This window comes from Balaenoptera acutorostrata, chromosome 12 (genome assembly GCF_949987535.1).
Source record: "Balaenoptera acutorostrata chromosome 12, mBalAcu1.1, whole genome shotgun sequence".
Classification (NCBI taxonomy): domain Eukaryota; kingdom Metazoa; phylum Chordata; class Mammalia; order Artiodactyla; family Balaenopteridae; genus Balaenoptera; species Balaenoptera acutorostrata.
In genome coordinates this window covers 29,708,919-29,734,018 of record NC_080075.1, presented here as the reverse complement: position 1 = coordinate 29,734,018, position 25,100 = coordinate 29,708,919, and the positions used below count along the sequence as shown (strand labels likewise).

At 40.7% G+C, this 25,100-nt stretch overlaps 3 protein-coding genes across 3 annotated transcripts; 2 read left to right on the top strand and 1 right to left on the bottom strand.

Moving 5' to 3' along the window:
- Positions 1–3,176: 3,176 nt before the first annotated feature.
- Positions 3,177–3,635, top strand: LOC130709343 (mitochondrial import inner membrane translocase subunit Tim8 A-like). Its single transcript, XM_057557859.1, has one exon. It carries the CDS (start codon positions 3,294–3,296, stop codon positions 3,585–3,587), a length of 294 nt encoding a protein of 97 aa, XP_057413842.1. The 5' UTR covers positions 3,177–3,293; the 3' UTR covers positions 3,588–3,635.
- A 6,768-nt stretch (positions 3,636–10,403) lies between these two features.
- On the bottom strand, positions 10,404–17,007 carry LOC103014865 (protein MIX23-like). The gene is made up of 2 exons (XM_007167309.2): positions 16,748–17,007; positions 10,404–10,956 (listed from the first exon to the last, which is right to left on the bottom strand). Exons 1-2 carry the CDS (start codon positions 16,890–16,892, stop codon positions 10,460–10,462), a joined length of 642 nt encoding a protein of 213 aa, XP_007167371.2. The 5' UTR covers positions 16,893–17,007; the 3' UTR covers positions 10,404–10,459.
- Positions 17,008–21,809: 4,802 nt separating this feature from the next.
- LOC130709341 (heterogeneous nuclear ribonucleoprotein A3-like) lies at positions 21,810–23,214 on the top strand. The gene has a single exon (XM_057557856.1). The coding sequence runs from the start codon at positions 21,905–21,907 to the stop codon at positions 22,919–22,921; it is 1,017 nt and encodes a 338-aa protein (XP_057413839.1). The 5' UTR covers positions 21,810–21,904; the 3' UTR covers positions 22,922–23,214.
- Positions 23,215–25,100: the final 1,886 nt, after the last annotated feature.

Here is a 25,100-nt window from a genome sequence, read left to right as displayed (position 1 = left end):
TATAACTGTAGCACCTAGCATAGTATCTGCCAGAAACACGGTAAGAACTTTAATACTTTTTTCGTTGAAGAAAAAATGCACATACGCTGAAAGTTTCTGTGACCTTAAAAAAAAAATAACCAGGTCATTGCAGAAAGTTCAGAAAAGTAAGCAGAAAACAAACCAAAAAACTCGAGCATACTGTGGTTATAGATCCTTCTAAATGAATATATAGTGGGATCAAAATGTATATAGTTTCAATATCTTTTTTTCCCACCCAAATAGAGATATATTTTGTTTAAATGGAATTTAAAGTCAGCATAAAAAGTGAAAAAACATGCAGGGTCAAAATCATCCTTGAAGGTTGAAATTGATATTCTGCCTGCTCAATAAATCCATCAGAGTCCACTTTTTCCCCCTGGCTTGTAACAGATCACTGTGCCTGCATCTAAGCACCTGATGAAGCACCTGACTTGTGTTTAGAGACCACATTGTACTTAAAACACTTAAACTCTAGAATCATACTCAGGGAAGCAAGTTAAAAGATGCTTAAACTATAAAAGTCAAATGAGGACACTGAACTTCGAGAACTGAGGTTTCCCACCTCTCATTTCAAACTCTCTCATGCTAATATGCTGATAAGAGTGTGGAGGGTACAACACACTTGTACTCTTAAGGTTCATTCTCCTCTTCTCTTTTTGTTAAATACATGTAATTGAACTTGTTTAAATGCATGTATGACACAATGCCAACGTACGCCAAAATTACTTATCATAGTTAAAGACATTTCGTCGTAATCTATTCATCTGACTTATTTATGCTATCTTAAAGTTTCTTGTTTCCTGTTTGTTTGTTTGTGGGTTTTTTTTTTTGGCTGCGTTGGGTCTTCGTTGCTATGTGTGGGCTTTCTCTAGTTGCGGCAAGCCGCGGCTACTCTTCCTTGTGGTGCGCGGGCTTCTCATTGCAGTGGCTTCTCTTGTTGCGGAGCATGGGCTCTAGGCTCGCGGGCTTCAGTAGTCGTGGCATGCGGGCTCAGTAGTTGTGGTGCATGGCCTTAGCTGCTCCACGGCATGTGGGATCTTCCTGGACCAGGGCTTGAACCCGTGTCCCCTGCGACGGCAGGCAGATTCTTAACCACTGCGCCACCACGGAAGCCCCTCTTGTTTCCTGTTCTTGTTCTATGTTACTTTGCTTATTTTATATACTCAACAATAATTTGGAAGACAGATATCTAGTTTTAAAATTCTTTTCGAGTTTTAGTTTTTGGTAGCTTTTTTTCCATTGTGGTAAAATATACATAAAATCTACCATTTCAAACATTTTTAAGTATACAAGTTAAGGCATTAAGTATATTCACATTGTTGGGCAACCATCACACCATCCATCTCCAGAATTAACTCATTTTCCCAAATGGAAACTCTGTACCTATTAAACAATAACTCCCTTTTCCCTCCTCCTCCAACCCTTTTGTGACTGGCTTGTATTACTTAGCACAATGCCTTCAAAGTCCATCCACAGTGTAGCATGTGTCAGAAATTCACTCCTTTTTAAGGCTGAATAATATTCTATTGTATGTATGTATCACATTGTATTGATCCGTTCATCAGGTGGTAGACATCTGGATTGTTCTCACCCTTTGGCTATTGTTAATAATGCTGCTATGAACCTGGGTGCTCAAAATCTGTTCAAATCCCTGCTTTCGATTCTTTTGGGTATAGACTTAGAAGAAGAATTGCTAGATCATATAGTAATTCTATGTTTCATTTTTTGAGGAACCACTACACTGTTTTCCACGGTGGCTATACCGTTTTACATTCCCATCAGCAATACACAAGAGTTCCAATTTCACCATATCCCTGCCAACCCTTGCTCTTTTTTATTTCATAAAAGCCATCTTAATGGGTATGAAGTGGTATCTCTTTGTAGTTTTTATTTACATTTCCTTCATGACTAATGATGTAAAACATCTTTTCACGTTCTTTTTGGCCATCTGTATCTTTCCTGGAGAAATGTCTCTTCAGATTCTGTACTCATTTAAAAACTAGATTGCTTTTTGCTGTTGTTGAACTGTAAGAGTTCTTCATATATTATGGATAGTCATCTCTCATCAGATATATGAATTGCAAATGTTTTTCCCAATTCTGTGTGCAACCTTTTTACTATGTTGATGGTGTTCTTTTTTTTGGTGCACACAAGTTTTAAATTTTAATCAAGTCAAATTTATTTTTTATGAAAACTTCTTTAACCTATCTGATCACCAAGTCATGAATAAAATGACACCTCTTTAGTCAAAAAGACAAAAAACACAATGGTTTTTTCTTTTCATGCCTTTCATTCCAAAATTAACTTTTGGCATTTTTTTCCCCACCTTGTAACTAAATTTGCTATTTAGATGAGTGTTGTGTCAAACTGACTTCAAAGTTCACCACTGATCACTTTCAGCATTGCTTCATTTCTCTGTAATGAATTCTTCATTTTGATTCATCTCTTCAGCTGGGTGAGTCTTCAAGTGAATTTTTCAAGAAGGTACAGAGGTTGAATATACTTTCTAGCTGCTGTGTACTTGTGAAAATGTCTTTTCATTGTCATAGTGCTTAATGAAAATGCACTGGGTCCATAAATCCTTGAAGTATATAATTTTCCCAATAAATACAGATTTGGTTCCATTATTTTTACATTTAGTATTTTAAATAAGCCTGATATCAGACTAAATTTTCTTCTCTTAACTTTTTTTTTTAATTGTATATTTATGGGATTTTCTTCTATTTATTTTAACTCAAAAATCTTTTTCTGATATGTGTCTCAGTCTCTGATTTTTCCCTGGATTTTTATGGCAACTTTCCATCTGCATACAGTGTTCCCCTTTTCAGGAGGAGGATGTTTTATTCAATTAAGTGTTTGAATATTACTTTCTTCCTCAGCTACAGATATAATTCTTGGTTTGGTTTACTTAGCTATGTTTCTTATGTCTCTCATCATCTTTCACAGCATTTTCATTTTCTTCTTCTTTTTCCTCTGTAATTTTGCAGACTCTCAGATTTGTCCTCATCACTAATTTAACTTCCTTCATGTTAATTCCACCCTTTCTTGCCTGCAAAATGTATTTTAAATCTGTTACCAAATCTTTACAGTTTTAGGCAGTCTTTTCCTTCATATGTTCATTCCTGCCCACCCCCCCGCCCCCCCCCACACACACTTTTTTTTCTAAATTGAGACAAAACATGAAATTCACCAATTAAGGGTTCCGCCGCGGAGACACGTGAAGGTCGGTGAGTTGGTGCGGAGTTTGTCTCGGCACGCGTGGCCGCGCTGGGATGGCGTCCTCCTCGTCTTCCTCCGCAGCGGGTTTGGGCTCGGTCGACCCGCAGCTGCAGCATTTCATCGAGGTAGAGACTCAGAAGCAGCGCTTCCAGCAGCTGGTGCACCAGATGACGGAACTTTGTTGGGAAAAGTGCATGGACAAGCCTGGGCCAAAGTTGGACAGTCGGGCTGAGGCCTGTTTTGTGAACTGCGTTGAGCGCTTCATTGATACAAGCCAATTCATCTTGAATCGACTGGAACAGACCCAGAAATCCAAGCCAGTCTTCTCAGAAAGCCTTTCTGACTGACCTGAGTATTACCTCTCTGGAAAAGGAAGGTAGTTCAAGAAATGAAGAGCAGTTCATGGGATGGTTGAAGAAAAGGCTGTGGGGGGATCGGCTCCCACCTTTGTCACTCTTGGGACATCCTGTCATCTGAGAATGAACAAAGACCAATTTTTTGTGTGTGGGGGTGGTTTGAGGGTCAAATGTGTTTGGGGTTGTGTTTTTTAATGCTAATCTTGAGAAAACAATTGACAGATGAATGGAAAACTCTACTAGGTGTATGTTGCTGTATGTGGGACGATGCTTTCCTCATAGTCCCATTAACTGCTTCCTATAATTTTAATAGTGGAACTGCTCTATAATTTGATATGTGGGACCACATAGGTAATAATCTGTTATTTGTGTGGCTTCCTTTCAGATTTCTGGAGAGATCGATATACATCTTTGTGTCTCTCAGAAAGGGCAGCAGTGGGGGAAAGAGTAATTTGGTACTTGACTGTAGGCCTCCTTATCTAGTGTTTGATTATCAGTGCTGGAGAAAAAATGTATGGAGTATTCATACAGGACATTTCACCTTTCTAGATTATCTCCCTCCCTTATACTGTGATTCACTTAAATATCTATATATAAAGTACAGTCTTGAGCTACAGGTAGCCTGAGAGTCCAGAGGCCTTTAGTTAAAGGAATCTAGCCAGCGAACATAATTCTCATACTAAACTGCCACAAGGAAGAAGTTAACTTACCCTGTATGTCAGGGTCCAAAAAAATTTAAAGATGTGCCTAAATGAAAAAATAAGTTATAAAGATTTAGGCCAGTCAAAAACTAACAGCAGTTTCAGGTAGAGGTGCATGCCTAATGTAAACCAGCATAGTTTCCATTTACTGCGTTCTTTTCATCACTGAAATAAAAACTTCTACAAGATTCAAAAAAAAAAAAATTCACCGATTAAAGTAAGTGTACAATTCACTAGTTCTTAGTATTTTCACAACCAATATTGCTATCTAATTCCAGAACATTTTTGTCACGCCCCCACGAAGAAATCTTGTATATGTTAGCTGTTACTCCCTATTTTCCCCTCCCCAACATCCCCTGGCATCCGCTTATCTACTTTCTGTCTATATGGATTTGCTCATCCTGGACATTTCATATACATGGAATTATACAATATATGACCTTTTGCTATTGGCTTGAAATATTTCTCCCTTTAATAGTGTCAGTTTTTCGGACTTCCCTGGTGGTACAGTGGTTAAGAATCTGCCTGCCAATGCAGGGGACACGGGCTCGAGCCCTGCTCTGGGAAGATCCCACATGCCGCGGAGCAACTAAGGCCGTGCGCCAAAACTACTGAGCCTGCGCTCTAGAGCCCAAGAGCCACAACTACTGAAGCCCATGCACTTAGAGCCCGTGCTCCTCAACAAGAGAAGCCACCGCAACGAGAAGCCCGCGCACCACAACAAAGAGTAGCCCCTGCTCGCCACAGCTAGAGAAAACCCGCGCACGGCAACGAAGACCCAACACAGCCAAAAATAAAAATACAAATAAATAAATAAATAAATAAATTTATTTATTTCAAAAAATAGTGTCAGGTTTTTTTCATTTTAATTCTGTTAGTTTTTCTTTATGTATTTGGGACTTGCTTATACGGCATTTGTCTTTTAAGTCATATAGGAGAAAAACTGAATTACAAACAAAAATACATTTATACTGTCTTTTGTATTTACTTATGTAGTTACCTTTAGTACTTTTTTCATGTGGATTTAAGTTACTGTCTGGTGTTCACCATTCCATCTTGAAAAAAATCTCTTTAGTATTTTCTGTGGGTCAGTTTGCTAGCAGTGGAGTCTTTCAACTGTTGTTTATCTGAGAATGTCTTCATCTCTCCTTCATTTCTGAAGGGTAGTTTTGCTAGGTACAGAATACTTGGTAGGCAGGTTTTTTTCCTCAGCTCTTTGCATATGTCATTGCAATGCCTTCTGGCCTCTATGGTTTCTGATGAAAAATCAGCAATTAGTCTTATTGAAGATTCTTTGTACATGATAACTCCGCTCTTGCTGCTTTAACACTGTCTTTGTCATTTGATGGTTTATGATGTATGTAGATGTGGCTCTCTTTGACTGTATCATGCTTGGACTTCCTTGAGCTTTTGGGATGTGCAGATGAACAGCAGTCATCAAATTTGTGAAATTTTAGGCCATTATTTCTCCAAATACTTCTTCAGTCTCTTTTTCTGTCTCTTCATCTGGAACTCCCATTATGTGTCTAATAGGATGCTTGAAGGTGTCCCATAGGACTCTGAGATTCTGTTAATTTCTCTTCATTCTTTTTTCTTTCTGTTTCTCACACTGGATAATCTCAATTGGCCTATCTTCAAGTTCACTGACTCATACTTCTGCCTGTTCAAATCTGATACTGAGCTTTCTCCAGTCAATTTTTTATTTTAGTTATTGTACTTTTCAACTACAGATCTTCTATTTGGTTCTTTTTTGTAATTTCTCTTTATTGATATTCTCTATTTGGTAAGACACTGTTCTTATACTTCCTTAGACATGGTTTCATTTAGTTCTTTGAACATATTTTAAATAGCTATTTTAACATCTTCATTTAGTAAGTCCAATGTCTGAGATTCCTCACAGACAGTTTCTAAACTTTTGTATGGTCCATTTGTTTTTTTTTTTACTTTGAATTTCCATATCTTGTAACTTTTTGTTGAAAACTGGACATCTTAAAAAATATAATGTGACAACCCTGGAAATCAGAGTCTACTACCTCCCTAGGGTTTCCTGCGGTTGCTTTACGCTGTTTTTTTTTTTAAGTAACTTTTCTGAACAAATTCTGTAACGTCTACTGAAGCTGCCACTCAACTAGCTTAGTGGTCAGCTAATGCCTAGATGGAGATATCCTTAAACATCTAGAAACAATAAATCTCCCAGTCTTTGCCGAGGGACTACGTGCACATAGCCATCAACGCTGAGGGCAGGGAGTTATCAGTTCTGCCTTAGCCTTCCCTTTCTTCTTGCCCAGAGTCTCAAGGGCAGCCAAAGGTAAAGGGTAGGCCCCTCTCAGATCTTTCCTGAGCATGCACTCAGGCCTGTGCACACTTGTGGTCTTCTAGAGTCCTAGGAATATATCAATGCTTTTCAAAATATCTATGGACATCTCACCCTCAGTGTTTCCATTAAAGCTTTTCGTTAGTCTATTGTTTGTCTCAAGTGTTATCCACTGCCTCATGCATTGTGACATTAAAACAGTTGCTTGGGGACTTCCCTGGTGGTCTAGGGGGTAAGACTCCGAGCTCCCAATGCAGGGGCCCCGGGATCGATCCCTGGTCAGGGAACTAGGTCCTGCAACTAAGGAGTCCGCATGCCGCAACGAAGATCCTGAGTGGTGCAACTAAGACCCGGCGCAGCCAAAATAAATAAATTAAATAAATAAATATTTAAGAAACTAAAATAAAACACTTGCCTGTAAGTGTTTTTTGACAAACACCTCACACATAGACACAGAGGCTCATACGCACTGGATAGCTCTGAGTAAGGTCAAATAAAGATAAGCCTTTTGAGTGGAGTCTTCCAGAGAGCCATCAGACAGGTCAAATACTGACAATTCTTTGGGAATGAAATTGTGAAAGAGGTCCAGCTCTGTTCTGCTCCCTCCAGTCCTGGGAATGCAGGCTGATATTTTTCGAGGTTATCAATCACTGAGCTGAGTGTGGCAATGAGAATAGGGCAAGGTAAAATGCCACAAGCTTACTATTCTTATCAAGGTTCAGCCATTTTTCTTGAATAAATGCTTACTACAAAAGCTACAAGCCTTTGGTTAATTTCCAGAGTTTTGGAAAAGTTTTCCATAAAGTTTTGCCAAAATTCTGTTGCTTTTATCACAGGACAAAATGTTGGAGGTCTTTACTCCACCATTTTTTTCTGCTATTAACTCCTCACTTTGTTTTAAAAATCCCAGCCAGTTCTCTCCCCATGGCTTTTTGCTCCTATTGACAGTACTAGTACATAAAGTATTTAAATGTCTTTAAATGAATATCAAAATAACATCTATATTATATATTGGTATGAGGTATAAAATGGCTTACAAAAAAAAAATGACATAGTACCTATCTTCACAGAACTTACTGTCAGATATAAATGAAATCCTGTTACTCCTTCAGAGTGTTACTTGACCTAATGAGTAAATCTCTAACATCTATCATACCTATCTTCACAGAACTTACTGTCAGATATAAATGAAATCCTGTTACTACTTAAGAGTGTTACTTGACCTAATGAGTAAATCTCTAACATCTATCTCTTTCTTTGCGAGGTTACCTTTGCCTTGTTTTTTTTGTTTTTCTTTTGTTTTTAATTTATTTATTTTTATTTTTGCCTGTGTAGGGTCTTCGGTGCTGTGCACGGGCTTTCTCTAGTTGCAGCGAGCGGGGGCTACTCTTCGTTGCAGTGCGCGGACTTCCCATTGCAGTGGCTTCTCTTGTTGCAGAGCACGGGCTCTAGGCGTGCGGGCTTCAGTAGTCGTGGCTCGCAGGCTCTAAAGCGCAGGCTCAGTAGTTGTGGCGCACAGGCTTAGTTGCTCTGTGGCATGTGGGATCTTCCCGGACCAGGGCTGGAACCCGTGTCCTCCGCATTGGCAGGCGGATTCTTAACCACTGCGCCACCAGGGAAGTCCCTTTGTTTTTGTTTTTCAAAGAATTTTATGAGTGCAATTGTTGACTCATTCTCAACTGAGGAGAAATTATTTGGTCCAAATATCTGCAATGGTTTATGACTTGCCCTTGGCCCCAAACTCTAGTTGGCTCTTTCTAGTATCTATAGAATCACAACACACTAATAGACACTATCTATCAGAACAATTCCTAGGCTTTCAGCTAGATCAGCTCTACTGGTCTAAGAAACTATTATTTTCTACTGTCAACTCCCTCACTCTCAGAATAGATGCAGAACATGATAAATGACAACCTCAAGTACATATAGCCAACAGATCTCTTCTTGTCTAATTGATGCATTCAGTACTTTATTTATACAGACAGTATTTCTCAGGATACAGTGTACCATCCCTGAGTCATTTCCTCTTCCCACTACTGTCCAATTTTTCTCAAAGTTAATGTCTCCAAAAGGAAGAGTTAGGACGTAAATGAATAGAAGTACACAGGAGGCCTCAAAAAATACTGGAACACCTGATTACACTTCTATTGGTACGTTCTGTCTTCTGAACTAGGGGGCTGAAAGTGAGACTGAGATAAAAGATTTTCCTACCTACAGTCACTTAAGTAAGCTTGTTTTATGTCTCGTAGCCACTAAGTGAGTTTTTAAAATCATAGCCATGCAGGTAGTGAAAATTTCTTCCAGTTCCTGGTTATAGGCTTCATAATCAATCCTAACATATGAGCATTTTGTGGTTCTTTTTTTCAGTGGCATCACAGTGGGAAATCAGGAGCAATTATATCAGGGGCTTTAGCTCAGTTTCCATTAGATACTAGTTGGGTCCTCTTAAAATTAACAGAAAATCTGCGTAAGACCAGGGACAACTACTTTCTTTTTAATTTCTACACCTATAAAGATGTCTATCGACAAATCATGAACAATTTATATCTAAACTGAACCAAGTCAACTCCTGTGGACCAATCAATATGTTATCCCAACAATCAAAACCCCGCACCATACCAACTCCGTATCCTTATAATTTTCCACAGAAAATATTTATTCAGTTCCTCCACAGGATGCTATTCATTTTCTAAATCTGCAGTTCTATTGTGGTGATCTCACAGGGATGTTGTGGGATACTTTAAAACTCTAGAGAAACAGTGATATGTAATATCTGGTGTACAGGACAAAAACTAATAGCTAAAGATAGTTTAAAGTTTCAACATTAGATACTGCTACATTCCTTTCAATGCTGCTGTCTGTATCTCTGCAGAGTTGGATTTTTGACAGTTTCTGTAACAAAAGCAATAAATGAGGGTGGTTGTGTCCAATCTCATCTCAAGGTTTGAGAAACTGTGCCCTAATAGCCACACATATCTTGTTAGCAAGTAATTATGCATATTTCTGAACAAAGTAAAATGTTTTCTTTCAAACACAAAACCAAAAATACTTTTGCTTATTAAGCTGTAAGATCAAAACGGTAAGTATTTTTATACCCTAATAACATAATAGCTTAGTATCTGAAAAAATACTTCATGTATTTATATGCTGCTGATGATTTATATCCCCACGATGATGAGAAAAGAAATCACCCAAACACTAAGGTGACTGTGAACAGAGAAAACTTGGAAACCTTTGTCCTAGATGGAGTCCACTAACCCAAACAAGTAACTGTTCATACAATTTTCTTCAAATATTTATCAAATGTTTGAGTGTACACAATACATCTGACCAAATAACTCACCTATCTGAACCAGAGACTGTGTCATGAAAATCTCCATGTTTCACTTAAAGATGAAATAGCACTGAGCTTTCATATGTCATCCAGAATTAAACAGCCAATCCACAAATAAAATTTCAAAAAATAAAATTTTGAATAATTTCTGCATAATACCTGAGTGTGAGCTCTCAATGGTGGTGTCTGACTTGGAATCCAGAGATGAAGGAATTTGTCTTAATTGGGGAACATAGTACATCTTTTTTTTTTTTTTTTTTTCAGAAAATTATTTTAATAGTTACAAAATATCTTTTTTTTTTTTTTTTTTACAGAATCAGTATAAAATAGCAGTTGATTTCTCCATAATTATCAGAATTATTTATACTTGAGGTCTTGGGTAAGTGGGGCTGAAATCAACAAAAGGTCTTGGACTGTTGGCTCAGAAATCTTCCTGGGAAGCCCACCATGCTGATGTCTCTCATGCTTAACTCCTATGAGATGACCCGGTCCTTTTTTAAAAAAAAGTATCTTTTTATTCATTCTTTGGAGGCTTGAAGTGAATTCGGCAGCGTTCATTAAACACCTTCCAGCTCCTGTCATTTACCACTTCTTCAACATTCAGTTCTGACTGCATCCATTTCAACTTTGTCTGTTCTTTTCTAAGTTGCTTTAATAACGTTAAATTGTCCAAATTCTTTTCTCTCTCCTCTCGGAGCTGTTTTACTACTGATGAGGTCTGAGCTATACAGTTTTTTATGACTCGGTCCCTACTGGCATGAGCCGCCATCAAAGACTCATAAAGTTGTTTACAGGTTTGGCTGGCATCAATTTTCCCTGCAAAGGAAGCTGTTGGAACCGTAGTGTTTAATTCATGTACTATTCTGTCATCAATCGTCCTCATCACCTTGAGTAATTCCTGGAACTCGGCGAACTCCTCACAGCTCACACCGCCACTGGGCGCCGCCATATTGGGCCCATAGTACATCTTTGTACTACCAGAAGGCTTATATGGCAACAGTAAAGGCTGGCCTAAGGACATAAAGATCAGAATACTTAATAAGAAAACATTGATTAATTCACTGAACAAATATTAAGTACCTTTAATGTGCCAAGCAGTGGTCAAGATTCTTGGAATGTATCAGTAAACTAGCACTCTAGAAGAGGGAGACAGACAGTAAACAATTAGCGTACTGAATAAGTAAATCATCTAGTATTTTTATAAATTATTAGTGACATAAAAAATTAGAAAATCCTGGGACTTCCCTGGTGGTGCAGTGGGTTAAGAATCTGCCTGCCAATGCAGGGGACAGGGCTTCGATACCTGGTCTGGGAAGATCTCACATGCTGTGGAGCAACTAAGCCTGTGCACCACAACTACTGAGCCTGCGTGCCACAAGTACCAAAGCCCGCCTGCCCTAGAGCCCGAGCGCCACAACTACTGAGCCCATGTGCCGCAACTACTGAAGCCCACGTGCTCTAGGGCCCTTGTGCTGCGAGTACTGAGCCCTCGTGCTGCAACTCCTGAAACCTGTGCGCCTAGAGCCCGCGCTCTGCAACAGGAGAAGCCACCACAATAAGAAACCCATGCACCACAACGAAGAGTAGCCCCTACTCACCACAGCTAGGGAAAGCCCGTATGCAGCAACAAAGACCCAAAACAGCCACTCCCCCCCAAAAAATTAGAAAATGCTGAGGAAGATTAGAAGTATTTGGGAAATTGCAGCAGGATGCAGTTTAAATAGAGTGGTAAGTGTAGGATTCATTGAGAAGACGATTTCTTAGCAATCTAGTCCATAGTTAGATGGCTCTAACTAAGAAACACTTTATCTTATATTGAACCCAAACCTGGTCGTTGTTAACCCCTACTACTGATCTTTGAAGGTTCTCCCTCCAGAGTCATAGAAAGTAAATCTAATTCTCTTCTATGTGGCAGATTTTCAAAATAAGTTTTCCATTATAAAAGTATAAATTCTCAATATTAAAAAAATACACAGAAATAAAAAAGACAAAGTCTTACCACTCAAAGATAACTATTATTAATATTTTAATGTATTTCTACAGGTCTTTCCTCTGTATTTCTTATTTGTTTACATAGTTGTATATAGTATGTATAATGTGGAATTCAGTTTTTCTACTTTACATTGATAATAAAATATTCATTTTATTTCCTATCTTCACATTTTTTATCATTCTACTACACATTAAGTGTATTTAACCCTTCTCATAATGTTAAAAATTTAGGCTGGATTAAATTTTCAATAATAAAGAATTCTGTAATAAAGACTTCTTGTTTATAGCATACCCATTCTCCCCTGCTGCCCCATTTCACATAAGTTTTCTGATTTCAGAGTGAAAAATTATGTCATTTATAAAGTTTCTTTTTTTAAAATACTAACTGCTAAAATTCTTTCTAAAATGTCTGTGACATGGTAGTAATTTGATTATTATAGAAGATGAAATCTTTTTCTTCTTCTTCTTTTTTTGCTTCATTGGGTCTTCATTGCTGCACACGGGCTTTCTCTAGTTGCGGTGTGGGGGGCTACTCTTCGTTGTGGTGCGCGAGCTTCTCACTCTTCTCACTGCAGTGGCTTCTCTTGCTGTGGAGCACAGGCTCTAGGCACGCAGGCTTCAGTAGTTGTGGAGCATGGGCTCAGTAGTTGTGGCTTGCGGGCTCTAGAGCACAGGCTCAGTAGTTGTGGAGCACGGGCTTAGTTGCTCTGTGGCATGTGGGATCTTCCCGGACCAGGGCTCGAACCCGTGTCCCCTGCACTGGCAGGTGGATTCTTAACCACTGCGCCACCAGGGAAGTCCCTGAAATCTTTTTCTATACACTTGTTTTTCTTTCATGATGTGGTAGAAACTCTCTCTCTGTAACAGCATTTTGATATTTAGCTGGGTACATACTGCTCATCTGTACACTGTATTTCCCAATCTCCCTTGCAGACATGTATGGACATATGACTAAGTCTGGGCCCATAGGTCAAGGCTGAGAATAATGTCTGCAACTTCCAGGCATCCCATTAAAACACTCCACTGGCTGCTGCTAAAATTTATCCTCCCCATCACTCTTCTTTTCCAGTATTTTCTTATTATTCTTCCTGAAAAAATTTAAGATCAATTAAACAAGTTCAAAAGAACAATTCCATTAGAATTTTGAGTAGAATTACATTAGAGTTTAAATTCATTTGGGAATAAATGACATCTTTAAATATTCAATTTTCCCATTCAGAAATATCCCATCCCTCCTTTTAGTCTACTGTCCTTTTCTATGCCTACACAAAGGATTAGTACTGCCATCACATGAGTCCTATAAAATTCTTGTTTAGGTTACTCCTCAGTATTCATGGGGTTGTACTGCTCATTCAAATAGAATTTGGTAGATAGCTACCACTTCTCCTGATTAAACACAACAGCTTCTTCAGTTTATCCTTATGGACCATGGTCTTCTCTTGCATCCTGTAATCACCTCTAGATGGACTCCTAGTTGCCCATGTCTAGTTTATAAAAATCAAAATACTCTAGACAGAGTCTGATAGTCCCAGAGTCGAATGAGATCTCCTTCATTCTGGACGCAATAACAACTTTTATATTACTTAGAATTGTGTTACCATCCTTGACCACTCCATCATTCTGATGATTTGACATGGAATCCATATTACTAGTACCCTGCTTCCAACCAAGGAATTGACTTCATAGGGAAGGAAATGAGACAAAAGGCTGACGCCTAAAGGGAGTCACTGTTCTCCTCACGAGCCTGATCACCCACAGCTATGGTAAACTCAAAAACAAAAGAGCGAGTGAACAATTTACTGATAACTGTCATGGCACAAGCTGGGAGGCATCACTTTCTGAGGCTGGAATGCTAGCTTGCCGAATACGGCATGTGCTCAGAACCACATATGGCACTTGCCTATCCCACAGGCAGAATGCATGTATTTAGGAACAAAGGCAGAAGCCTTTAAAATCTTTTGCTTTCTATCTCTGTGACTCTGCTTTGTTTGATGGAAGATCTTAGAAATAAGGGAGGGGCACTTCTACCGGGAGACAGGAGCCATCTAGTCATTTTACATTCTTTATGTCACTGAAACAATGCAGGGAATAGGATGCCATAGTGTTGACTAAAACTACAATTGACCTTAACTATCAGGGAGAAATAAGGTTACCTTAAAAGAAGAAAGTCAGTAGGAGTATGGCTTACACCTAGGGGACCACGTTACCAAGCCTGGTCATAGAAATTAACCAAAAAATGACCTTAAACCTATGCAGGGCTAGCAAAGCCTTAGACTACTTAGGAATACTTGTACCAACCTATCAGGCAAAACCCCAGCCAATGAGAACCTGGCTGAATTCAAGGAGAATGAAGAAATGTATAGAGGCTGGAAGAATTTAAATAACAGGAAAAATAGGCTGTAGCCTCTACTTCTCTTTGGACGTTGCTGTAGTCATTATTGTTAGAATATTGACTTAGTAGTTTTCTTCCTCCACCAGTGTATATAAAGCTTGGTGGTGATGGTTAAATTTACCATTTAGTTCAAAGTTTGCAGAAAATGGACAACAACAATTGGGCAGAATGACAATGGACCCAGAGCAAGAATGGCTACCATGTGGAGATGGAGAATTCAGAGGCAAGATAAGTGGCTTTTTGAAATTCTCAACAACTTTATGTTTGGATGCAGAAGTCTTAAAGTTACTTTGGACTGCCTATCTCTGGGGGAAGAAGTGACTATTCAGCAAATAATGGTTGTTCCTGGGAGAGACAGAAAGGACTGCAGAAGGGTAAAGAAGAAAGTCCAACCATAAAATTTATTTCTTCAAAAAACTTGCAGATGGAACTAAATATAAACATATAGCATATTACTCTTAATTTGTTAATTCAGAGCAGTGGACACATAGTCATAAATTCAACATGCTCTTCTGTATACTTTTAAAATATTTTTAAAATTTTACTTCTGAATCCACAGAGTTAAAAATATTTTATTATTAAACCAAATAATATTTCTCTTTTAAAGGAGTCCTTTCTACCAAGTACCTGTATGTAAAGGTAAGACCATGAACTGTGGGCTCTATATAGACTGATCCATTTGATGTCAGAAGAGGTAAAAAATACACTTCCACAGTTGGATTTCCTCTCCTGTGCTCTGCCACCAACATGAAAACAGCATAGCCCAGAGTAGCCTGGGTTTCAGTACAAGGCATGTGGAACAGACCCAAACGGTTTTTGCATCCTGATGCCAAACTCCAACTGACTCATAAGACCATGAGTGAGGCAAGCAAATGTCTGTTGTTATAAAGCACTGAGATTTTCGAGGTTCTTATACAGTATCACGGTGGCAATAGGTAACTGACACATTAAAGGCATTCTGTGTGATATTGATTAGACTATACATTTGGGGGGCATAATTTTATTTCACAATAAAAATGTATAAGAGATATAACCATCTCGGGCTGCCCTGATAGCGCAGTGGTTAAGAATCCGCCTGCCAATGCAGGGGACACGGGTGCCAGCCCTGGTCCGGGAAGATCCCACATGCCGCGGAGCAACTAAGCCCATGTGCCACAACTACTGAGCCTGCGCTCTAGAGCCCGCCAGCCACAACTACTGAGCGCATGCACCACAACTACCGAAGCCCACGTGCCTAGAGCCCGTGCTCCACCACAAGAGAAGCCACCGCAATGAGAAGCCTGTGCACCGCAATGAAGAGTAGCCCCTGCTCGCCGCAAGTAGAGAAAGGCTGCACGCAGTGATGAAGACCCAACACAGCCAAAAATAAAATAAATAAAAGTAAAAAAAAGAAAAAGAAAAGAAATATAACCATTTCAACATATAAATGTATTTATTCAAATTAAATTCAGTGCAATTTAAATGTGGAACTAAGCAATTTTCTTTATACGTTTAGGCATATTCCATTTATACCTACAGACAGATAAACTTTTTGCACAAGTAGGAAAACTTAAAATATATTTTGAACAGATTTGTACAAACTGTTGAATACTTTAAAATTAGTAATTGAAAGTTCCTACCCTCATTTGGAGGTAGAATGGGAACTTAACTTTCGAGTTACTGGTCTGAAAAAGAAAATAACTTGCTATAATTTTGAATGTTATATAGTATAAGCACTATAAAAATATCACTGTCATGATAGCATAGGAACACTCTAAATGTAGACCTTATGGTAGAAATTGCTAGCTGTTCACCAAAACTCATTTCTTCTTCATCCTGGAAAGCACAGCTAAACTATTCCTAGTCAGTGGAAAGTGATGTGGGCCACACCTAGGCCTAGCCCATAAAAGCCTCCCAACATGTGCTCCTCCATGCTTTTCGTCCCTTCCAGTTGACTATGATGATGAATCCAAGGTTCCATGTTTTAAAGAAAGCAGAGTCACAGTCAACCTGGGTCCCTGCTCAACGTTTCTTGAGCAAGAAATAGACTGGTATTGTGTTTGCTATCTGTTCACTGTATCATGCAAAACAATAGTAAAAGAAACAATGCCAAATAATTATCTACCTCCCTAAAATTGAACCTCTATAGTTTTTATGTTTTCATGAACTACTTGCATTCTTATGACAAGTATCATGAGTTGAAAATACGTCAGCCACAAGTAGCATGAGTTTCACATAGGTTGTTAACTTCACTAGAAATTGAAGTAAAAACATAATAAATTATATTCTCTTCATAGCTATGTAAATAAAAGATGTTTTAATCATGTACAACCTAATGCTTTAAATTAAAATTAGGTTTTCTAACTAGAAAGACCCAATCAAGAAATTTCTTAGTTAATGACCCACAAAAGTTGGTAATGTGACCTAAAATTCTCTTACCATCTGTGCCATGAAGAACAGTAATCTGTTGGACTGAAGATGATGAAGCAAACTTGACAGGAACTTTGCCCGACTTCTGTGTACTGAGCTCTGGAATATCATGTCCACGATCTTCAGCATTAACAAAAATCTCAGATGAAAACATGGTTTTTCCTGGACTCTCTGTTGTTATCTGAGTGACTGCATCAGATGATAATTTTCCAGAGATGGGAGAAAACGGGGTCTTAATCTCCTTTGGTGATCTGAACAAAAAAGAGAAAGCACACAGCAGGTCATATCCTTGGCTTCTCGAATACTGTAATTTCTTTCCAAATGTGGCTTCAATATTTTTTGGAGACACATCCAACTCAAATGGTTAAGTTATTTCTGCAGTACCCTTTGCTTTTTTACATACTTATTACAGGGTGATCATGCATGAGTTAACTTTTACTTATTTTAAAATCTACTTTTATTTTGGATTTAGAATGCTATTATATAAGGAAAGGGTACTTTTCAGTTGAAGTGGAAAGATATCCATTACAAAATAATTACTGGAAGTCCACTATAAATTAGGGGACTATGCTAAACGCATAGAGTGTACAAAAATAAAAAAGAAACAGAGCCTTTCCTCAAAAAGTTTATATGTCAGTGGGGGAACCAGAGGTTTTGAAGGTTGTAATTATGTATATAGATTATAAAGAATCCATATTAAAACATAATGGAGTAAATAAATGAGTGTATAAATAAATAAATAATAGGAGAGAGGGAGAAGACAAATCTTGTCAACAGAAGAATTCCATATGTAGGTAACCTCCCCCCCGCCACCCCCCACCCCCGGCATCCATCTCCTCCCCAAGGAGGTGGAGGTGAAGCTTAATCTTCCCCTTAAGTCCAGTCCTGGGCTGGCCTTAATGATTGAATTCCAAAGAGAGTATAAAATGGGAGAAAAAGTAACTTTACAGTGGAGAAACCAAGCAAACACCATGTTATGCAAGTGATGATGTTTCACATCACCAGTGATGTCACGGAGACACTCCATACTCTCTGTTATGATGTGATGAGACGGTTACTTCGCTTCTGTGGTATTCTTTGTCAAAACCTATAACTCCAGTCGAATCATGAGAAAAACATCAGCCAAACCCAGACTGAGAACAATTCTACAAAATATCAGACAAATATTCCTCAAGACTGTCAAAATCATGCAAAACAAGGAAGGAATGAGGAACTGTCATAGACCAGAGAAGACTAAGGAGACATGACAACTAACTAAGTGGAATGTGATATACTGGATTGGGTCCTAGAACAGAAAAAGGTCATTAACAGGAAAACTGGTGAAATCCAAAAAAAGTCTTAAGTTTAGTTAATAGTAATGTATAAATGTTGGCTTTTTAATTTTGAAAAATATACTATGGTAGTATAAGATGTTAGCAATAGGAAAAACTGGGAGAGAGGTAAAGGGAACTCTGTTTGTATCTTTTCTGCAGATTTGAAATTATTTGAAAATAAAAAAGGTCATTTTAAAAAAATGGAGTAGGGCTTCCCTGGTGGCGCAGTGGTTGAGAATCTGCCTGCTAATGCAGGGGACACGGGTTCGAGCCCTGGTCTGGGAAGATCCCACATGCCGCGGAGCGGCTGGGCCCGTGAGCCACAATTGCTGAGCCTGCGCGTCTGGAGCCTGTGCCCCGCGACGGGAGGGGCCGCGATAGAGAAAGGCCCGCGCACCGCGATGAAGAGCGGTCCCCGCACCGCGATGAAGAGTGGCCCCCGCTTGCCGCAACTGGAGAAAGCCCTCGCACGAACCGAAGACCCAACACAGCCAAAAATAAATAAATAAATAAATAAATAAGAAAATCCTTTAAAAAAAAAAAAAAAAAAAAAAAAAAAAAAATGGAGTAATACTGTATTGTATTATATCACAGAAGAAGAAGACCTTTTAAAAGGTCTTTTAAATCTCTACCCTCTATATACTATTCACTAATTAAAAGGACAATTATGAGAAAAGAAAATAGGCTCATCTCCCTTATGTATACAGAAGCAAAAATCATACACAAAATGTTAGACAATCAAATGTAGAGTGTGTGAGTGAGTGAATGTGTGTGTGTGTGTGTGAATTCCTACCAAGTTGTTTTACTCCAGAAATGCAAGGGGAGTTAACATTCAGATATCAATAAATGTCATGCACCACATCAGTAAAATAAAGGAGAAAATGTATATGATCATATCAGTATAGTCAGATAAAGCATTTGATAAAATTCAATAATTATGTATGATTAAAAACTCATAGCAAAGGGAAACTACAAAAAACTTGAGAGCCACCATCCTATTTATAGTGAAATGTGGAGAATGTCCACTGTAAGATTAGGAACAAAATAAGAATGCCAACTCTTACCTTTTCTATTCAACCTGTTAGTAAAAGTATTAAATGGCATTAGCAGTAAGGCAGGAAAAAGAAATCAGAAATATAAGGCTAAGAAAGGAAGAAATAATACTGTCACTTTCCATATTTGATATAATTAAGGATACAGAAAATCCAAAACCATCTACAGATAACTTATTAGAATATCAGTTAGTTTTTAGAAGAGTTGCCAGATAAGAGACCAAACATTAAAAAATTCCACTAACATTTTTCTGTGTCTGAAAAGTTATAAAATTAAAAACTAAAAAATATGCCATCTACATTATCATCAAAACATCATATACCTAATAATAAGTGTAATAAAAAATGTAAGAACCCTGAACAGAAAACTATTAATATATCATAGAGAGAAATTAAAGGTGATCTAAATAGGATTTCTACTTTGAGGCAGGATGTATAGGCATACCTCACTTTATTGCACTTCACTTTATTGTACCTTGCAGATAATGCCTTTTTTTTTTTTTTTTTTTTTTTTTACAAATTGAAGGTTTGTGGCAACCCTGTGTCAAGCAGCTCTACTGGTGGTGCCATTTTTCCAACAGCATTTGCTCACTTCGTGTCTCTAGGTCACGTTTTGGTAAGTCTCACAATATTTCAAACTTTTTCACTCTTATACTTGTTACATGATCTGTGATCAGTGATCTTTTTTTTTTTTTTTTTTTTTTTGGCTGTGTTGGGTCTTCGCCTCTGTGCGAGGGCTTTCTCCAGTTGCGGCGAGTGGGGGCCACTCTTCATCGCGGTGCGCGGGCCTCTCACTGTCGCGGCCTCTCCCGTTGCGGAGCACAGGCTCCAGACGCGCAGGCTCAGTAGTTGTGGCTCACGAGCTTAGTTGCTCCGCGGCATGTGGGATCTTCCCAGACCAGGGCTCGAACCCGTGTGCCCTGCATTGGCAGGCAGATTCTTAACCACTGCGCCACCAGGGAAGCCCCGATCAGTGATCTTTGATGTTACTATTGCAAAAAGATTACAGCCTGCTGAAGGCTCAGATGATGGGTAGCATTCTTAAAGTCTACTTTCAAATTAAGATATGTACTTTTTTTAGACATAATGCTATTGCACACTTAATAGACTACAGTATAGCATAAACATAACTTTTACATGCACTGGGAAACCAAACAACTCGTGTGACTTGCTTTCTTAGGATATTCTCCTTATTGTGGTGTCTGGGACCAAAGCCATATCTCCATAATAATATGCCTGCACGAGGTAGGCACAGGCCATCACTCCTGCTGCAACAAGCAAACAAACTTGAATAAAAGATCATCGAGCTAAGGAAGCAATCAAGAAACAATATCAACTAATATGCTAGAGAGGGACATTTAGAGATTTGGAGCAGGGGTTTGGTGTAGGGAGACATACTCCACTGGAAAAGAGAAATCACCATACCTTTTGATGAACTCATTTGCTGGCATGATGGAGTGAAATCTAGCAGAGTGTCAAGCCGATTTCCCCCACAGGACATTTCCTTAGTGTCAGGGTGGTATAGGATGATGGGGGACTGAGCCAAGAAAGCAGAGTGAAATTTCCTGCACAGTCATGGCACTAACAAACCAAATCCCGCTAGATAAAGGGGCCTGTGACAATCATTAAGTCTCCTCTTCAAGACATTTGCCAGTTTTTGAACCTATATAAAGCAGGAAGCTAAATACCTAATGCCTGAGGGAGAGAACTTTCCAAAGTGAGGAATTAGAGACCTACCAGACTCACAGTAAAAACCCGGAAGTGCCATCCCCAAGAAGGGGGCTGAGTCAGAAAAAGAGAAATCATCTGCAATGTTTCAGTGTTTATGAGACAAATTTTCATCGAGGAAGTGTAACGGCAACAAATACATAGCTGGTCTCTCCTTACATTTGCCATACTCTGAAGCTGTGAGAACTGAGAGCCTAAAGAGCTGAATTCAAACATCTGAAAGACTGAAGTCAATAACTGACTGTATTTATTGAAGAATCAAAGACCTGTCAGGCTCACAGCAAAAATCCAGGGAGGCCACAAATTAGGAAAAATCATAGGTAGGATGAGACAACTAAAGCTCCAACCCAGTTCTGACCTAGTAAAATTCCTGAAATGACTGAAATGACCAGCCACTCTGATTAACAGAGAAAGGGGTAAATCTTCTCTGGTGCAAAGTAATAGCATCTTCAGTCTCTATGAAGTTTTTATTCACCATGTCCAGCACACAATCAAAAACTATGAAATTCCTGAAGCAGGAAAAAGTGACTAAAAATTAAGACAAAAAAAAAAAAACAAGAAAAATTGATTTAGAGGGAATTCAGATTCTGGAGTTAGCACAGAACTTTAAAATGACTATATTGAGAGTAAAAGATGGGGATTAATAGATTAAAATATGGAGAATCTCAACAGAAAATTGGAATCAATTTAAAAAAATCAAATACAGATAAATGAAAAATAAGAAAACTGATCCCCAGCAGACCTTAGGGAATACTAGAAGAAATTTTTTTAGGCTGAAGTAAAATGGCCCAACATAGAACAGAGCTGGGCTCTCGGTCCCATATTGAACTCGAGTTGGAAGAGGCGAGCCCGGTCTCAAAACGGAGGTAAAACCGCCACCCGGTCGCCCCCAGCCCGACTCCGGCCGCCGCCGCCGCTGCCACCGCCACCGCCGCCGGGGGGAGGAGGGCCATGATCCAAGGGAACCAGAACAGTTGAGAAAACTGTTTATTGGTGGTCTGAGCTTTGAAACTACAGACGATAGCTTAAGAGAACATTTTGAGAAATGGGGCACACTTACAGATTGTGTGGTGATGAGAGACCCCCAAAGAAACCGTTCCAGGGGCTTTGGTTTTGTGACTTACTCTTGGGTTGAAGAGGTGGATGCAGCAATGTGTGCTCGACCACACAAGGTTGATGGGCGTGTAGTGGAACCAAAGAGAGCTGTTTCTAGAGAGGATTCTGTAAAGCCTGGTGCCCATCTCACAGTGAAGAAAATTTTTGTTGGTGGTATTAAAGAAGATACAGAAGAATGTAATTTGAGAGACTACTTTGAAAAGTATGGCAAGATTGAAACCATAGAAGTTATGGAAGACAGGCAGAGTGGAAAAAAGAGAGGATTTGCTTTTGTAACTTTTGATGATCATGATACCGTTGATAAAATTGTTGTTCAGAAATACCACACTATTAATGGGCATCATTGTGAAGTGAAAAAGGCCCTTTCTAAACAAGAAATGCAATCTGCTGGATCACAGAGAGGTCGTGGAGGTGGATCTGGCAACTTTATGGGTCGTGGAGGAAACTTTGGAGGTGGTGGAGGTAACTTTGGCCGTGGTGGAAACTTTGGTGGAAGAGGAGGCTATGGTGGTGGAGGTGGTGGCAGCAGAGGTAGTTATGGAGGAGGTGATGGTGGATATAACGGATTTGGAGGCGACGGTGGTAACTATGGTGGTGGTCCTGGTTACAGTAGTAGAGGAGGCTATGGTGGTGGTGGACCAGGATATGGACACCAAGATGGTGGATATGGTGGCGGTGGTGGAGGATATGATGGTTACAATGAAGGAGGAAATTTTGGAGGTAACTATGGTGGTGGTGGGAGCTATAATGATTTTGGAAATTATAGTGGCCAACAGCAATCAAATTATGGACCCATGAAGGGAGGCAGTTTTGGTGGAAGAAGCTCGGGAAGTCCCTATGGTGGTGGTTATGGATCTGGTGGTGGAAGTGGTGGCTATGGTAGCAGAAGGTTCTCAAAACTCAGAAGAAAAGGGCTACAGTTCTTAGCAGGAGAGAGAGCGAGGAGTTGTCAGGAAAGCTGCAGGTTACTTTGAGACAGTCGTCCCAAATGCATTAGAGGAACTGTAAAAATCTGCCACAGAAGGAACGATGATCCATAGTCAGAAAAGTTACTGCAGCTTAAACAGGAAACCTTTCTTGTTCAGGACTGTCCTAGCCACAGTTTGCAAAAAGTGCAGCTATTGATTAATGCAATGTAGTGTCAATTAGATGTACATTCCTGAGGTCTTTTATCTGTTGTAGCTTTGTCTTTTTCTTTTCATTACATCAGGTATATTGCCCTGTAAATTGTGGTAGTGGTACCAGGAATAAAAAATTAAGGAATTTTTAACTTTTCAATATTTGTGTAGTTCAGTTTTTCTACATTTTAGTACAGAAACTCTAACAAAATGCAGTTTTGAAGGTGTTTCCTTGTGAGTTAACAAGATCATTGTTAATTAATATTTTGTATGAATTTTGCTAAAGTTAACTGTAAAGAAACACCTGCTGACTTGCAGTTTAAGGGGATCCATTCTCCCCATTTCCAAACCATGAAATGAATGGGCTCTGACATGTGGAGAGAATAGATATTTGTATGTTTGCAATGTGTGTTTTAGATAATAGAATTGGGTATTTAAATTAGCATATTTGTGAATTTAATAGCATTAAAGATTTACTTCAAATGGAAAATCTCAAAATTCAAAAAAAAAAAAAAGAAAGGAAAGAGCTGGGAGCTCGATTGGCGCTGTCTGCGGGGGAGGAGCGCCGCCGCGAGCTGGGAGCTCGATTGGCGCTGTCTGCGGGGGAGGAGCGCCGCCGCCGTCGCCGCCGCGAGCTGGGAGCTCGATTGGCGCTGCCTGCGGGGGAGGAGCGCCGCCGCCGTCGCCGCCGCGAGCTGGGAGCTCGATTGGCGCTGCCTGCGGGGGAGGAGCGCCGCCGCCGTCGCCGCCGCGAGCTGGGAGCTCGATTGGCGCTGCCTGCGGGGGAGGAGCGCCGCCGCCGCCGCCGCGAGCTGGGAGCTCGATTGGCGCTGCCTGCGGGGGAGGAGCGCCGCCGCTGCCGCCGCCGCGAGCCGGGAGCTCGATTGGCGCTGCCTGCGGGGGAGGAGCGCCGCCGCCGCCGCCGCCCCCGCCGTCGCAGTCGTTGTGAGTGAGGAAGCGCGTCTGTCGTTCCTGCTGAGGGCCCTCGCCGACGCCTGGGTTTACCCGCCTCCCCGCCAGCTCCGCTGCTTTCCCGTCCCCCGCGGCCCGGCGCGGGGCAGGACTGCCGGGGCCATGGAGGACGAGGTGGTTCTCCTTGCCAAGAAGATGGACAAGATGGTGCCGAAGAAAAACGCGGTGAGCGCGGCGGGCGGCGCGGGCCGGAGGGAGGCCGGGCGGCGGGCGGGGGCCAGTCGGCCTGAGGGGGCTCCCGTCCCGCGGTGAGCGCGGCGGTTGCCGCGAGACGACGGCGAGGCCCGCGCTCTGGGGAGGGGTTCCTGGGGAGGGGGGAGCTTCGTGTCCCGCGGCCGCGTCCCGGGCAGGGGTTCTGGGGGGCGTCCTGTCCCGCAGCTGCGTCCCGGGCAGGGGTTCTGGGGGGCGTCCTGTCCCGCAGCTGCGTCCCGGGCAGGGGTTCTGGGGGGCGTCCTGTCCCGCGGCCGCGTCCCGGGGAGGGGGTCCTGGGGGGGGTCCCGGGGAGGGGGTCCGGTTCCGCGGCCAGCGGGGATGGGACCCGCCCTGGGCGCCCGAGGCCCCTCGTGATTAGCGCAGCCCGGTAAACTCCATCGAGGCGTCCTCCTCATTATTTTAAACGTGACGGTGGTAAAGCTTCGCTGGTTTAGCTGAAGAGTGCAGAGAGCCCTCCCTGTTGGAAAGAATTCGTTGTCTTTCCCGGGCTCATTGGCCAGCAGCGAGAAGACAACATCAAACAGAGGTTTGTGATCAGTTTTAGACATGAAAGTGTTCAAGCAAAACGTGAATTTCCTGGATCTTAGTTTTGAGGAAGGCTGAACATTCCCTTGATTGTCTCAACTCCCCTGCATGTTTGCTTAGCAATTAAAAAAGGTGAACTACGCCAGTGTACTTGGCAAGTTGCTAAACTTTTTTGAAAAAGTGGATCTTGTTAGGCCGCAGAGTGCGGGGAGCTGTGTTTAAGGCACTGCCGCCGACGAGGCTGTGCTGCCGGCTGGATTTGGACACATGTCGTTGCTGGTCCTCTCAGTGGTTTACGGTTGCTACCGGTGGCGTTTTCTGTTAC

What these genes read in the sequence shown, in the direction of transcription:
- LOC130709343 (XM_057557859.1), top strand. Translation starts at nt 3,294, where the DNA reads ATGGCGTCCTCCTCGTCTTCCTCCGCAGCGGGTTTGGGCTCGGTCGAC.
- LOC103014865 (XM_007167309.2), bottom strand. Translation starts at nt 16,892, where the DNA reads ATGTTTTCATCTGAGATTTTTGTTAATGCTGAAGATCGTGGACATGAT. An exon ending in TGTTCTTCATGGCACAGATG is followed by an intron (nt 10,957 to 16,747) that starts GTAAGAGAATTT and finishes TTATGTCCTTAG; the next exon opens with GCCAGCCTTTACTGTTGCCA.
- LOC130709341 (XM_057557856.1), top strand. Translation starts at nt 21,905, where the DNA reads ATGAGAGACCCCCAAAGAAACCGTTCCAGGGGCTTTGGTTTTGTGACT.